The sequence below is a fragment of the Kogia breviceps genome, chromosome 1 (assembly GCF_026419965.1).
Source record: "Kogia breviceps isolate mKogBre1 chromosome 1, mKogBre1 haplotype 1, whole genome shotgun sequence".
NCBI classification, from domain to species: domain Eukaryota; kingdom Metazoa; phylum Chordata; class Mammalia; order Artiodactyla; family Physeteridae; genus Kogia; species Kogia breviceps.
Window position 1 is genome coordinate 37857507 of NC_081310.1, and position 15619 is coordinate 37873125.

The 15619-nt window shown below is 35.9% G+C and overlaps 1 protein-coding gene across 7 annotated transcripts in view; it reads left to right on the plus strand.

Moving 5' to 3' along the window:
* Nucleotides 1–15619, plus strand: part of SDCCAG8 (SHH signaling and ciliogenesis regulator SDCCAG8) — a 268459-nt gene that overhangs the window by 53543 nt on the left and 199297 nt on the right. For all 7 annotated transcript variants that reach the window (XR_010840028.1, XR_010840016.1, XR_010840031.1 and 4 more), the window contains 2 exons: nt 577–765; nt 13902–14040. Coding sequence is in view for 4 of the 7 variants with exons in the window: in XM_059079192.2 (XP_058935175.2) it covers nt 577–765; nt 13902–14040 (328 nt within the window). In the remaining 3 variants the exon portion in view is untranslated. The remainder of the gene's footprint in view (nt 1–576; nt 766–13901; nt 14041–15619) is intronic.

Here is a 15619-nt window from a genome sequence, read left to right on the forward strand (position 1 = left end):
CCCAATTCATCCCACCACCACCACTGCTCCCCCACCCACTGCTTTCCCTCCTTGGTGTCCATGTGTTTGTTCTCTACATCTGTGTCTCTATGGATAATGTTCTTTTTTTTTTTGCATAAAATCCATTTTCTTTATGTGATCTTTTAAGGTTGTCTTTACAAATATTAAGGGGTTAACATTTGAAATAGGGTATTTCCCTCAATTCAAGGATATTGTGTTATGTTGCTCCACCCCTTTATTAAGAGAAACTATTTAGGATTTGTGTTTGGAGTTTTATTTTTCTGTGTGGAGATAAGATCCTGTGAAAAGAAAGCCAGTATTAGAGGCAGACTAATCTGTTAAAATCTTGAAACAACTTGAAATTTAATATTTTCAAGGCTCATTTTATTCAAAGTGTCAATTAGGATAATCACACCTACATTTTAGGGTTGTGGTAAGAACTAATAAGGTACTGTATGTAAAGCACCTAATAAGGTAAGCACCAGTAAATGATAGTAGTTATCACTATGATGATACATTTAAAAGTAGTATACTTTTACCTGACCATTTGCTAGAACTTTTTTCCCTTCTTTTTAGGAAAGACCTAGTTGAATATCAGAAAAATTGTGAAGATCTTAAAGAGCGACTAAAGCATAAAGAGTCTCTTCTTGCTGCTAATATTTCTAACCGTGTTGGTGGTCTTTGTTTGAAATGTGCTCAGCATGAAGCTGTTCTTTCCCAAACCCATAATAATGTTCACATGCAGACCATTGAAAGACTGTCTAAGTAAGTATGCTTCTATATGTGGAGTCTTTGGCAACATGGAAGCTCATGTCTTTAAATGGGCACAGTAGTTTGTTATCCCCATGCTAAATCGCATGTTAAGCGTCAAATAAAATGGATTTTAAAAGGTCCCTTCATTGTAGTTTTCTTAAAGACAGAATATGTGGGTTCTTCCAACTGTGTATAGCTGTGACATTTTGGACAAATAATTTTATCTTTCTTGGTTTCAGTCTCATCTGAAATGAGAGAATTGAAGTAGATAACCTTTATAATTTTGTTCATTTCTATAACTCTATAATTGCAAATCCAGCACTATTCATAACAAAACTGAGTTTGAGAGGAATTCTTTTGATTTTGCCTTATTTTGGATATCCCTGCTGTAGTATAGGTAAAGTGAGTTTTTATCAAGTTTTTATCATGCGACTGTTATGAAGAATATTATGAGTACACTGGAAGAAGGGCCCACTATATCCCATTATTAATATTTGAGGATCGACCAAGGACAAATTACAAATGAGCCTTTATGGAGTCAAAGTTTTCATCTAGGCTGAAATACCACAGTTTTCTGTGTACATCTTTTTCGTTTTGTTTTCAGTATTCCAGAGGAAGCCCTTTCCTATGAAAATTATATTCTGTAGAAGTTGAGAATTATTATTTAATATACCATCCAATGATGATTTATAGAGGGTGTTGTCTCTCACATGCCTTCTACTTTTCTCTATGCTCAAGGTCACCTCTCTCTGTCTGTTTGGGTTCATTTATATAGTTCAAACATCACTTCCTCTTAGAAGTATTCTCTCACCAGCCTCACCCTATTTTGTCCTCAATTGATTTAGGCTCCTTCCTCCTGTAACTTTATAATATATTGTGTATACTTGCAGACAGCAACTGTGTTTTGTTTATTTCTGTATCCCTGGCTTTTAGCAGAGTACCTGGCCTACAGGCATTTTGGCATTTATTGCTTAATATCAGAGATCGTCTAATTGGAACTGGTGTCGGGAGTGGAAAGACTTGGTCAATAAAGTTGGTTTTGACCTTTGGACAAATGACTTTACTTCCCTGAGTTTGGAGTCTTCTTTTGTTTGGGGGAATAATACCTACCTCTTGGGATATTATAGATGCAGCTTAGCCTTGTGACTAGAGCACTAGCTTTTGAATCAATCTGCCTGGGTCCATACTTTGGTTCTACTGATAACTTACTATATAACCTCACAAAAATTACTTAATTTCTCATGCCTCAATTCCCCCATTTGAAAATGGAGATAAAAGTACCTAATAGTGTTATTTTTGAGGGGACATTGGAAGAATACCTATATAGTGCTTAAAACAGTTCCTACCATATTGTAAATGCTGTATAAATATTAAAACCCTTCTGTATCTCGCATACTTAAGAAGCAGTCAAAATGTCTGGTCGCCATGGTTTCTACATATGACTAACCTATTGTCTGTTGTATAAAAACTGAATTTCTCCAGTGGTAGCTTTCATGATGTACAGTGGTAGTCCTGCTTTTTGTTAAATATTGTATTAATTCTTAAATATATTATTAACTTACTCATATAAATTTAACGTAATGACAATTTATTAAGTATGTTAAATATATTTTCAGATACAAGTAACGTGTAGTAAACATTTCTTATACGCCAAGGACTGTGCCAGGAAATTTAAAAACATAATCTCTTTTAACCCTCATTTTACAACTAAGGAAACCGAGGTTCAGAGAAGTTAAAAATTTGCTTGTTTATATTTGAAAAAAAGAATGGAATCATACTTCACAAAAGTAAATTCAAGATGGTTTAAAGACCTAGATATGATTCTAGACTACAAAAGTATTAGAAGAAAATATAGAAAAATATTCTTTATGTCTTTGGGCTAATTAAAGTTCTGAGCATGACAAGGAAAGTGAGAGTCATAAGGAAAAAAAAAGATAAACTTGACTCCATTAAAACAAAACATCCTTATGATACAATATTACAAACTAAAAAGATGGGAAAATATTTACATTTTATATAACAAAAATTTTGGTACAACATATAAATAATTTCCTTTGAAAGAAACAGAAAAGAAAAACTGCCCAGTTGCAAAGTGGATATAGATTAGGAACTGGTAAGCAATAAAAGAGGAAGATAATACACGAGGAAGTATTCATTCTTTTTTTTAAATTTATTTTTTATTTTTTTAATTTTTTTTTCATTCTTTTTTTAAATTGAAGTGTAATTGACCCACAATACTATGTTAGTTCCAGGTGTACAACGTAATGATTTGATAATTCTATGCATTTGCAAAATGATCACCACAATAAGTCTAGTAATATCTGTCACCATGCAAAATTATTACAATATTATTAACTGTATTCCCCATGCTGTACATTTCATCCTTTTGACTTATTTATTTTGTAACTAGAAGTTTGTAGTGCTTAATCTCACCTGTTTTACTGAACCGTCCAAACCCCTCCTCTCTGGCAACCACCTGTTTGTTCTCTGTATCTGTGAGTCTGTTTCTATTCTGTTATGTTTGTTCATTTGTTTTGTTTTATTTTTCAGGTTCCACACATAAGTGAAATCATATGGTATTTGTCTTTCTCTGTGTGACTTATTTTAGTTAGCATAATACCCTCTAATATCCATCCATATTGTTGCAGATGGCAAGATTTTATTCCTTTGTATGGCTGAGTAGCATTTCATTGTTTATGTATGTGTATATACACATATACATCACATACTCTTTAATCCATTCATCTGTTGATGGACATATAGGTTGCTTCTATATCATGGCTATTGGAAATAAGGCTGCAATGAACATAGGGGTGCATACATCCTTTTGAATTTCTGTTTTTGTTTTCCTCTGAAAAATACCCAGAAGTGAAATTGCTGGATCCTAGGGTAGTTCCACTTTTAATTTTCTGAGGAACTTCCATACTGTTTTACCTAATGGCTTACTAATTTACATTTCCAACAACAGTGCTCTAGAGTTGCCTTTTCTCCACATCTTTGCCAACACTTGTTATTTGTTGTGATTTTGATGATAACCATTCTGACAGGTATGAATTGCTATCTAATTTTGCATTTTCCTGATGATTAGTGTTGCTGAGCATCTTATCATGTGGCTATTGGCCATCTATTTGAGTTCTTTGGAAAAATGTCTATTCAGGTCTTCTGCCCAGTTTTTAATCAGGCTATTTTTTTATGTTGAGTTGCATGAGTTCTTTGGATATTTACCCCTTATTAGATATATTGTTTGGGTATTAACCCCTTATCAGGTACATAGTTTGCCAATATCTTCTCCCATTCAGTAGGCTGCCTTTTCATTTTGTTGATAGTTTCCTTCACTGTGTAAAAGGGTTTTAGTTTGATGTAGTCACACTTGTTTATTTTTGTTTTGTTTCCCTTGTGAGGAGATACATCAAAAAAATATTGCTAAGACCAATGTCAAAGAGCATACTGGCTATGTTTTCATCTAGGAGTTTTATAGCTGCAGGTCTTACGTTTAATTCTTTAATCCATTTTCAGTTTATTTTTGTTTATGGTGTGAAAAAGTAGTCCAGTTTGACTCTTTTGCATGTAGCTGTCAAGGTTTACTAACATCATTCATTGAAGAGGCTGTCTTTTCCCCATTGTATATTCTTGCCTACTTTGTCATAGATTAATTGACCATGTAAGCATGGGTTTATTTCTGGGCTCTCTATTCTGTTTCATTGGTCTATGTGTCCATTTTTGTGCCAGTACCATATTGTTTTGATTACTGTAGCTTTGTAGTATGGTTTGAAATCAGAGAGTGTGATACCTTCATCTCTGTTCTTCTTTCTCAACATTGTTTTGGCTATTCAGGGTCTTTTGTGTTTCCAAACATATTTTAGAATTATTTTCTCTAGTTCTGTGAAAAATACCATTGGTATCTTGATAGGGATTACATTGAATCTGTAGATTACCTTGGGTACTATGGACATTTTAACAATATTAATTCTTTCAATCCATGAACAGGGGATATCTTTCCATTTGTTCTGCCATCTTCAGTTTCTTTCATTAGTGTTTTATAGCTGTCCAATTATAGGTCTTTTACCTCCTTAGTTAGATTTATTTCTAGGTATTCTTTTCAATGCAATGGGAAATTGGATTGTTTTATTAATTGCTCATTCTGATAGTTTATTGTTAATGTATAGAAATTCATCAGATTTCTGTATATTACTTTTGTATCCTAGAACTTTACTGAATTCATTGATGACTATTATTTTTGGTGGCATCTTGGGGATTTTTTACATATAGTATCATGTCATCAGCAAACAATGACAGTTTTACTTCTTCCTTTCCAATTTGGATTCCTTTTATTTCTTGTTTGATTGCAGTGGCTAGGACTTCCAATACTATGTTGAATAAAAGTGGTGAGAGTCAAAATTAAATAAGTTGACTGTATATAATAAGTGGAGCTGCAAGTATCATCTCACACCGGTCAGAATGGCCATCATCAAAAAATCTACAAACAATAAATGCTGGAGAGGGTGTGGATAAAAGGGAACCCTCATACACTGTTGGTGGGAATGTAAATTGATACAGCCACTATGGAGAACATTATGGAGGTTCCTTAAAAAACTAAAAATAGAACTACCATATGATCCAGCAAACGCACTACTGGGCATATACCCTGAGAAAACCATAATTCAAAAAGAGTCATGTACCACAATGTTCATTGCAGCTCTGTTTACAATAGCCAGGACTTGGAGGCAAAGTAAGTGTCCATCAACAGATGAATGGATAAAGAAGATGTGGCACATATATACAATAGAATATTACTCAGCCATAAAAAGAAATGAAATTGAGTTATTTGTAGTGAGGTGGATGGACCTAGAGTCTGTCATACAGAGTGAAGTAAGTCAGAAAGAGAAAAACAAATACTGTATGCTAACACATATATATGGAATCTAAGAAAAAAAAAGGTCATGAAGAACCTAGGGGCAAGATAGGAATAAAGACACAGACCTACTAGAGAATGGACTTGAGGATATGAGGAGGGGGAAGGGTAAGCTGTGAAAAGTGAGAGAGTGACATGGACATATATACACTACCGAACGCAAAATAGATAGCTAGTGGGAAGCAGCCGCATAGCACAGGGAGATCAGCTTGGTGCTTTGTGACCACCTGGAGGTGTGGGATAAGGAGGGTGGGAGGGAGGGAGATGCAAGAGGGAAGAGATATGGGAACATATGTATATGTATAACTGATTAACTTTGTTATAAAGCAGAAACTAACACACCATTGTAAAGCAATTATACTCCAATAAAGATGTTTAAAAAAAAGAATATTACTCAACCATAAAAAGAAATGAAATTGAGTTATTTGTAGTGAGGTGGATGGACCTAGAGTCTGTCATACAGAGTGAAGTAAGTCAGAAAGAGAAAAACAAATACCGTATGCTAACACATATATATGGCATCTAAGAAGAAAAAAAAAGGTCATGAAGAACCTAGGGGCAAGATGGAAATGAAGATGCATACCTACTAAAGTGTGGACTTGAGGGCATGGGGAGCGGGAAGGGTAAGCTGGGACAAAGTGAGAGAGTGGTAGTGTATATATGGACATATATAGATTGCCAAATGTAGAATAGATAGCTCATGGAAGCAGTCGCATAGCACAGGGAGATCAGCTCAGTGCTTTGTGACCAGCTAGAAGGGTGAGTTAGGGAGGGTGGGAGGGAGGGAGACACAAGAGGGAAGAGATATGGGGATATATGTATATGTATAACTGATTCACTTTGTTATAAAGCAGAAACTAACACACCATTGTAAAGCAATTATACTCCAATAAAAATGTAAAAGAAACACAATTCAGCCAAAATAAATAAATAAATTTATTTTTAAAAAAAGAAGGAGTAAGGGTGCCTGTTAAGCAACGATTGGCTGGGGCTTGCAATGATTGCTTAGTTACAGGGAGGGACCTTGAGACCATCAGGTTGCAGGTGGCAGCTGCCAGCAGATACTGTTTTGAGAATAGCTGGTGGTGTCCTTGAGTCTGATACTGTGATAGGGAAGAACAAATCTGACTCCATATAAAATCTGTTTCTTTTACTTTAACCTTTGTATTCTATGGCTTTTGCTTCAAGTTAAGAATGTTGCCTATAGCCTGAAATATACAGGATACCCCATTCTCAAGGCTTTGACCTTTAAGAGTATAACACTTTTCCATTCATATAGAGATAAAAAGTTGCAGAACAGAGAGTAACATTTGTTTTGTTGGAGGTTTACAGGAACATTGTGACCTAATCTTCATGGACAAAGGATTCCTGCACCAAGAAGTTTGCAACAACCAACCTCACCCCTCCCTCAGCTTGCCCTTAAAAATATTTTGCTGAAACCTTTCAGGGAGTTAGGGTTGTTTTTTGGATCAGTCCCCCATTTTCTTTTCATGGCCCTGCAATAAACCTTTCTCTGCTCCCCCCGCCCCCCTCCACCCCAAAAAAGTGGTGAGAGTGGGAATCCTTGTCTTATTCCTGATCTTAGAGGAAATGATTTCCGCTTTTCACTGTTGATTGTGATGTTAGCTGTGGGGTTATCATATATGACCCTTATTATGTTGAGGTATGTTCCCTCTAAATGTATTTTCTGGAGAGGTTTTATTATAAATGAATGTTGAATTTTGTCAAAAAGCTTTTTCTGCATCTACTGAGATGATCATATGGTTTTTATTCTTCAGTTTGTTAATGTGGTGTATCACACTGATTGACTTGCAGATATTGAAAAATCCTTTCATTCCTAGGATAAATCCCATTTGATCATGGTGTATGATCCTTATAATGTGTTGTTGGATTTGGTTTGCTAGTATTTTGCTGAGAATATTTAATTTCCATCTAGCTTCTTCATTCTGGTTTTGGTGTCAGGGTGATGCTGGCCTCATAAAATGGGCTTGGAAGAGTTCCTTCCTCTGCAGTTTTTTTGGAATAGTTTGAGAAGGATAGGTATTAACTGTTCTCTTAACAGTTGGTAGAATTCACCTGTGAAGCCACCTGGTCCTGGACTTTGGTTTGTTGGGAGATTTTTTAAATTACCAATTCAATTTCATTATGAATAATTGGTCTATTCATATGTTCTATTCCTTTCTGGTATTGGGAGATTGTACATTTCTGGGAATTTGTCCATTTCTTCTGGGTTGTTCATTTTATTGGCATAATGTTGTTCATAATAATCTCTTATGATCCTTTGAGTTTCTGTGGTGTTGTTTGTAACTTCTCATTCATCTTTTCTATTGTTGTTTTAGTCTCTATTTTGTTTATTTCTACTCTGATCTTCATGATTTCTATCCTTCAGCTAACTTTGGGTTTTGTTTGTTCTTCTTTTTCTACTACCTTTAGGTGTAAGGTTAGGTTATTTATTTGAGATTTTTCTTGTTTCCTGAAGTAGGCTTGTATCTCTATAAACTTCCCTCTTAAAACTGCTTTTGCTTCATCCCATAGATTTTGGATCATTGTGTTTTCATTTTCATTTATCTACAGGTATTTTTTATTTCTTCTTTGATATCTTCAGTGGCCCATTGGTTGTTTTTAGCATATTGTTTATCCTCCATGTATTTGTGTTTTTTTTTTTTTAATTTATTTATTTTTGGCTGTGTTGGGTCTTTGTTTCTGTGCGAGGGCTTTCTCTAGTTGCAGCGAGCGGGGGGCCACTCTTCATCGCGATGCGTGGGCCTCTCACTATCGCGGGCTCTCGTGTTGTGGAGCACAGGCTCCAGACACGCAGGCTCAGTAGTTGTGGCTCACGGGCCTAGTTGCTCCACGGCATGTAGGATCTTCCCAGACTGGGGCTCGAACCCGTGTCCCCTGCATCGGCAGGCGGACTGTCAACCACCGTGCCACCAGGGAAGCCCTATTTGTGTTTTTTGTAGTTTTTTTTTTTCTCATAGGTGATTTCAAGGTCAGAAAAGATGCTTGATATAATTTCAATTTTTTAAAATTTACTGAGGCTTGTTTCATGTCCCAGCATGTGATTTGTCCTGGAGAATGGAGAAAATGTGTATTCTGCTGGTTTCGGATGAAATGTTCCACATATATCTATTAAGTTATTTGGTCTAATGTATCATATAGGGACAGTGCTCCCTTACTGATTTTTCTGTTTGGATGATCTGTCCTTTGATTTAAGTGGGATATTAAGGTCCACTTCTATTATTGTGTCAGTAGCTCCCTTTATGGTTGTTAATATTTGCTTTATGTATTTAGGTGCTCCTATGTTGGGTGCATATATATTTATACTTGTTATATCATCTTCTTGGATCAATCCCTTGATCATTATGTAATGTCCTTCTTTGTCTCTTGTTACACTCTTTGTTTTAAAGTTTATTTTGTCTGGTAAAAGTATTGCTGCCCCCAGCTTTGTTTTGATTTTCATTTGCATGGATTATCTTTTTCCATCCTCTCACTTTCAATCTGTGTGTGTCTTTAGATCTGAAGTGAGTTTCTTGTAGGCAGCATATATACAGGTGTTGTTTTTGTATCCATTCAGCCACTCTGTGTCTTTAGATTGGAGGCTTTAGTCCATTTACATTTAAAATAATTAGTGATAAGTCTGTATTCATTGCCATTTTGTTAATTGTTTTGGGGTTATTCTTGAAGTTCTTTTCTGTCCCTTCTTCTTTTGCTACTTTCCTTTTTCATTTTATGACTATTGTTAGTTTCTGTTTGTATTTCTTTCTCTTTTGTGTGTGTGTGTATGTCTACTACTCTGTCTTCCAGTTTGCTGATTTTTCCTATGTATTATCTAACCTACTATTGATTCCTTCTAGTGTATTTTTAAATTTCAGTTATATATTCTTCAACTCTGTTTGATTCTTTTTGTATTTTCTAAGTTTTTGTTAAACATCTTCCTGTGTTCATCCACTTTCCTCCCAAATTCATTGTTCATGTTTATGATCATTACCTTGAACTCTTTATTAGAGACTTATCTCCACTTCACCTAGTTCTTCTTTGCAAGTTTTATCTTATTTTAAAAGGTATTCATTCTGTTATTATTCAAGGAAATACCATTTTTAAAATGCCAACTATCAAATTGGTGAACATTTAAAAAAGGTCTCAAGAATGATGAGGCTATGAATAAGGGTGTATTTTCATACCCTGCTGGTGGAACTATAAATTGACACTACTTTGAAGGGTAATTTAGCACTATTCATTAATATTTAAATTATGTATTACACATTTCAAAATCTACCATAGAGAATGTATGTATGTGCATAATGGGGCATTTGTAGGAATTCTTTTTTCAGCATTATTTGTGATGATGTTGTGACATTGTGATTTAATAAGAAATATGTATTTTGGTCTTCATCTGCTGTTCCTTTCGTAGGGCTCCTAAAACTCTTGTATTTTTCTAAGTGGTAGAAGTAATAGGTACATATTTTGTACTAATATTTGGGTTTTGTCCCCTGCTTCTGAAATAGGTTGTTATTCTTAAGAAGCCCATTTCAACCACTCCTGAGTTTATGTTAAGTAGATGACTTTTGGAAACCGACTAAGGATGGGAGTGCTGCTTGCCACAGAAACCATCCATATGATTAGAGGATTGGAATTTTCAGTCTCTACTCCCCAACCTTTAGGAAGGGGAAGGGCTGGAGATGGAGTCCAGTCACCCATGGCAATGATTTAATCAAGCATGCCTATGGAATTTCTCTAAAAACCCTAAACAATGGAGTTTAGGGAGCCTCTGGATTGGTCAACACATTGAGGTGGTAGAGGGTGGCACTCCCAGACAGGGCATGGAAGGTCCACAGCCCTTCCCACATACCTTGCCCTAGGCATCTCTTCTGTTTATCTGTTCATGAGTTGGGTTTTTTATAATAAAGGGGAAATAGTAAGGAAAACACTTTCCTGAGTTCTGTGAACTGTTCTAGCAAAGTATTTAATCCTAGAAGGTGTCATGGGAACCCATGATTTCTGGCCAGTTGGTCAGAGATACAAGATACCTGGGACTTGCAATTGGCACCTAAAGTGGAGGACAGTTTTGTGGGACTGAGCCTTAACCTGTGGGATCTGTGCCAACTCCAGGCAGTTAGTGTCAGAATTGAGTTAGTGTCCACCGAGAATTAGAGAAGTACTGTATGTGGAAAACCTACACACATGGTTTCAGAAGTGTTGTGAATACAGAAACTGGGTGTAGAAGAAAACAAGAGGTTTTTCTTTTAGATGTGAACAACCTAAATATTCTTCAAAGAAGAATAACTAAACTACAGTTGAGATAACTATGAAATTTTATGCACAGCCGAAAAAAAAGGATTAGAGTAGATCTATATGTACAAATGTGGGACTAAGCTCCAAAATATGTGGTTGAAGGAAGGAAATAAAACAAGATGAGAAAGACATACTTGATATGAAACTGTTTGTATTCTTTCAGAGGTCCATTCACAACCTTACTATATATTTTCTCCAGGTTCATACATATGCATAGAGAAAGATATGAAAGAAGAAACACACAATATTTAACAGTGATTACCACTGGAGAAGTAGAAGGCATTGAAATTGAAAGTATGTGTTAAGTAGGTCTCTAACCATATTGATAATTAATTTATTATAAGGAGAAATTAATGAAAAATTAATTTTAAAATGGGAAAAGCATATTCAAAGTCATGCAGACAAAGAGGATAGTCTAAGATAAACTAAGTAGTCTGACAAAACCAATCAACAAATAAAAAATACTTTTTCCCCCCTATAATATTGCATTTCATATTATCCTTTTAGGTCATGAAAAAAATATTTTGAAAGGAAGCTACAGTGTTTACATTGATTCCAAGTCTGGAAGTCATTTAGAAATTAGATTCTTGCTCAGTTATATGTTTCTTTGTCTCTATCCTAAATTTCAGCTCTTAGCCTCTTAAAATAAATGTTAACCTCAGTTTGGTTTTCTACTTTGTCAGCATGTCATTGGCTCATGTTCTACCTTAATAACAGTATACTATGGAAGGTTTCTGCTTTTATTATAAATGAAAATCTTTGTCTATATGACCTTAGCTGGTGTTCAGTTTCTTTCAGTTTACTAATGCAGAATGCTGAATACTGAGTATATGCTGACTTTGAAGAGTGACCAAAACTTTTTACGTTTGGATTTCTAGTTTGAAGCATAATTAGAAACCTGAACCCTCAAAGAACTGTATCATAGTATTTCCTGCATGACTCTAATATGGATTTTTAAAAAGTTATATCCCAAATACGATAAATCAAAAGAGTTTCCTGGTCTCTATTAAAAATGTAGTATTGTAACACTAGTTTTAAGCTATGTTGTTGATTTTTTAGCATGTAATTTACTGACTATGTGACACAACATTGGGCAGCTGAAAAGGAGAGGATCAGGCACAACTTGGAGACCAGACGACCCATATGTTTGTGGTGTTTTGTTAGGGCACTTGGGACTTTTTGGAGAGAATACTTAACGACTGCTGAGTACATTGGATATAATTTAAAAGTTGGTTTGAAGTCCTCATAGTATTTTTTAGTTCCGCCTTCCACTCAGACCTCATTATGTCATGAAGTAGGTAAGAGCAACAATAACCTCTCTTTCTTTCTTAATGATCAAAATACTTTCAAATGGGAATCAGGTTGGAACTGCTTTATATTAAATTCCTTTCTGTAGCTCATAGTGCCTTGGAGGAACTTCAGTGTACTTTTCAGACAGGAGTAATGATTACTACTGTACTATCCTGGGACTTCAGTCTAGCTTGTGACTTGGGGGTGCGTGATTGGCAATCTTCTGTATAGCTGGCTTTGAAGTTCCTACACATAGTCTTATGGGTAGGAACTTCCCAGAAATGAGGAAGAAGGAAATGTAGTTAGCCTTCTAGACTTTCTTTTTAAAAACAGTGATAGTACTTATTAACAATGCTTAATAAAGCTTAAAACTGCTAGCAACTGTGGAATAACTTAAGAATGAAAGGCACTTCTTAGGCACTCCATATTTCAAGATGAAGCTCATGTATATATCAGCCCAACTCTCTCTTTTCCTTATTTTAAACATTGCCCAAGATTATTCAGGGACTTTCTCCTTTTTGCTTTGATTGTTACACTAGGTTCCTTAAATACTACATGCTCATTAGTTCATCCCAGAACTGACACCCATGCTTCTTACCTCATCTTCTGCCTCAGCTGCTCTTTCATCTGGATCATGATGGCGTGTTACAGGGTTAATGCTGTATTGCTTGCTTTGTTTGAAAAACTCCTTGATCATATTCATCAAAATATTCCCATGGTATTTTTAAGCAGTTAAAGAACTTTTGCCTTGGAAGATGGTAATTTGGAGAACTGCCCTCTCATTCTCACATTGATATATCATGTAAATTTGTAAAATTTCCCATTGTGAGAGGTTCACTCAAGCCTGGCATTGGGCTGGCCCTGTAGACTTTTATATGGATTTATTTAATCCATAAGATTGGATCCTTGCTATTTTACATGCCAATGCATTTTGCATTCAGTTCAATTCTATTCCCAAGAAATAGCTTAGCCTAGGATACTTCTGAAAATTGCTAAGGAGGGGGTGGATCTAGGCAAGGGTCAAAACCCGTGGGATAAGATTTTGTAAAATAATGAGCATTATATGTGTAACCAGGTCACTTGAGTGATTCAACAGTACTACCCATTGAAAGAAGAAATATGTTCATAAGTAGGTGAAAGTTTTTAATTCATAGAGAAGGGTGAAAAAGAGGATTGTGAGGGAAGATGAAAAGGAAAGGACATATGTTTGTTCTAGTGGAGAGGAGAGTCGGCAGTGTAAACAAAATCTCAGTAGTCCCTTCTTACCATGGTTACTTCTACTTTGAAGTACAATCTCCACCTTCCCTACTTTATTACTTTTTTCTCCTTTTCTGCCCCCCACCTTTTTAATTTTTAAATTAATTTCCTCTTTGCTCGGCTTCCCTCTCCAGCCCTCGGTGTGCCAGTCCTCTCCATGATTGGTTATTATCCCACATGGATGCAATCCTGCCATGAACGCTCGCAGCTTTTCTGGCTGCTCTGCCTGCCTCTCACCAAGTGAGGACAGAGGGTCTTTCTCTGGGGTGTGCTTGAATATGTGCTGAGCTGGCCTGCCCTGGCTCTTCTTCTAATACATTTTAATGCTTTTTTTCTTTCTGACGTATGAATACGTGATCATTTGTTGTTTTCAATGTTCTTTTTGTGCTGACAGAGAAAGAGATGACTTAATGTCTGCACTAGTTTCTGCGAGGAGAAGCTTGACCGAGGTGCAGCAAAGAGAAGTAAGTGCTTATGAGCAGGTGAAACACGCTGTGCAAATGACTGAGGAGGCCAACTTTGAAAAAACCAAGGCAAGTCTAATAAAATTAAAATAAAGGCATGCCATAATTGCCTTTTTTTTCTTTTCTGAGTATTTGTTTGGTTATTCTCCATAACTAAACTCTTTTTTCCAAACACACAAAGTGAATAACAGTTTGTTAATGTTCACTTTCTAAATTAAACAAATTTGCTCTTTGGAGAATTCTTATTCCCCTGCAAATTCTCTTGCTGTATCACTATTGAAAGAATAGTATTATGATGTGATACAACACTTTGAGAGACTTGTATGCTTAATCTTTTTATTTGCTGATAACTTTTAATGCAAAGTGAAACTTTTAGCACCCATAGTCACCCATTTGTGTATGCTCATGTATGTGAAGACAGATGTTTTTCCTCTATACCTGGGAAAGTTTGAGAACATCCAGATATGCCACAATAATAATATATGTGTATTTAATAACATCTTTAGCTATGAGTCTGTATCCATTGTGTGCTTAAGTCAAAGACATTTAATGATAATGATAATGACAGTAATAGTTAACACTTGGTGATCAGGCATGTTCTCAGCACTTTTAATAGTAGGAGGTTACTGATGATTCATTGCTGTGTTTGGGGAGCACACCTTAAACCATTGAAGTTGCTATGTATTTTCCCTAAACACACTAGCCATGCTTCAAGTACTTAGTAGCCACATGTAGCTGGTGATTACTGTATTGGTCAGAGCAGATATAGAACATTTCCATTATCACAAAAAATGCTTTAGATAGCATTGGTCTAAGCCATATAGTAGCATCACTATTTTATTAAACTATTGGGCTAATCAACTTTATATTAAGCTTCTCCTCAGTCATTGCCTTACCCATTTATCTCTATCCAGATCATCTTTAACTCTTCCTAGACCATTTGACCCTCATAATGCCCCTATGCCTTTTGAAACTTATGTTCATTCTGACCAAATGCCCTAACACATTTTGTTTCCTCAAACACTCTTACTTCTTCATTTTGACTGACTCTAGCTGTCCCTTGCTGATGTTATGACTGTTAAAACCTCCAGTGAAGCCCTTTGCTGTTCATTTCATCTCATGTGGCTGTGATGGAGGGGGTCAGCATTCATATCACCCCATACTGCCGTTTCCAGGCCTTTGCTTTTGTACCTACTCCTAACTCCTCTTTGAAATTAGGTTACCACTTCTCTTTGAAATCATTGTTGATTCTCCTCTCCCTAATTTTAATCAATATAAGCTCTCAATCTGGAAGACACTATTTGACATTTTTTTAAAGAAAATCATCTGTCACTTGGGTTTATAAAATAGTTGTAAGATCTTTGATACTTTTTAAGAGCTTTAGCCTCTGACACTTTCCCCCCTTGTCTGTGTCCTTTCAGGCTGCTATAACAAAGACACCTTAGACAGTGTGGCTTAAACAACAAACATTTATTTCTCACAGTTCTGGGAAGTCCAAGATCAAGGCAGCAGCAGGTTCGGTGTTTGGTGAGAGCTCACTTTCTGGTTCATAAACAGCTATCTTCTCACTGTGTCTTCACATGGTGGAAGGGGCAAGGGAACTCTTTGAAGTCTATTTTATAAGGGCACTAATCCCATTCATGAGGGC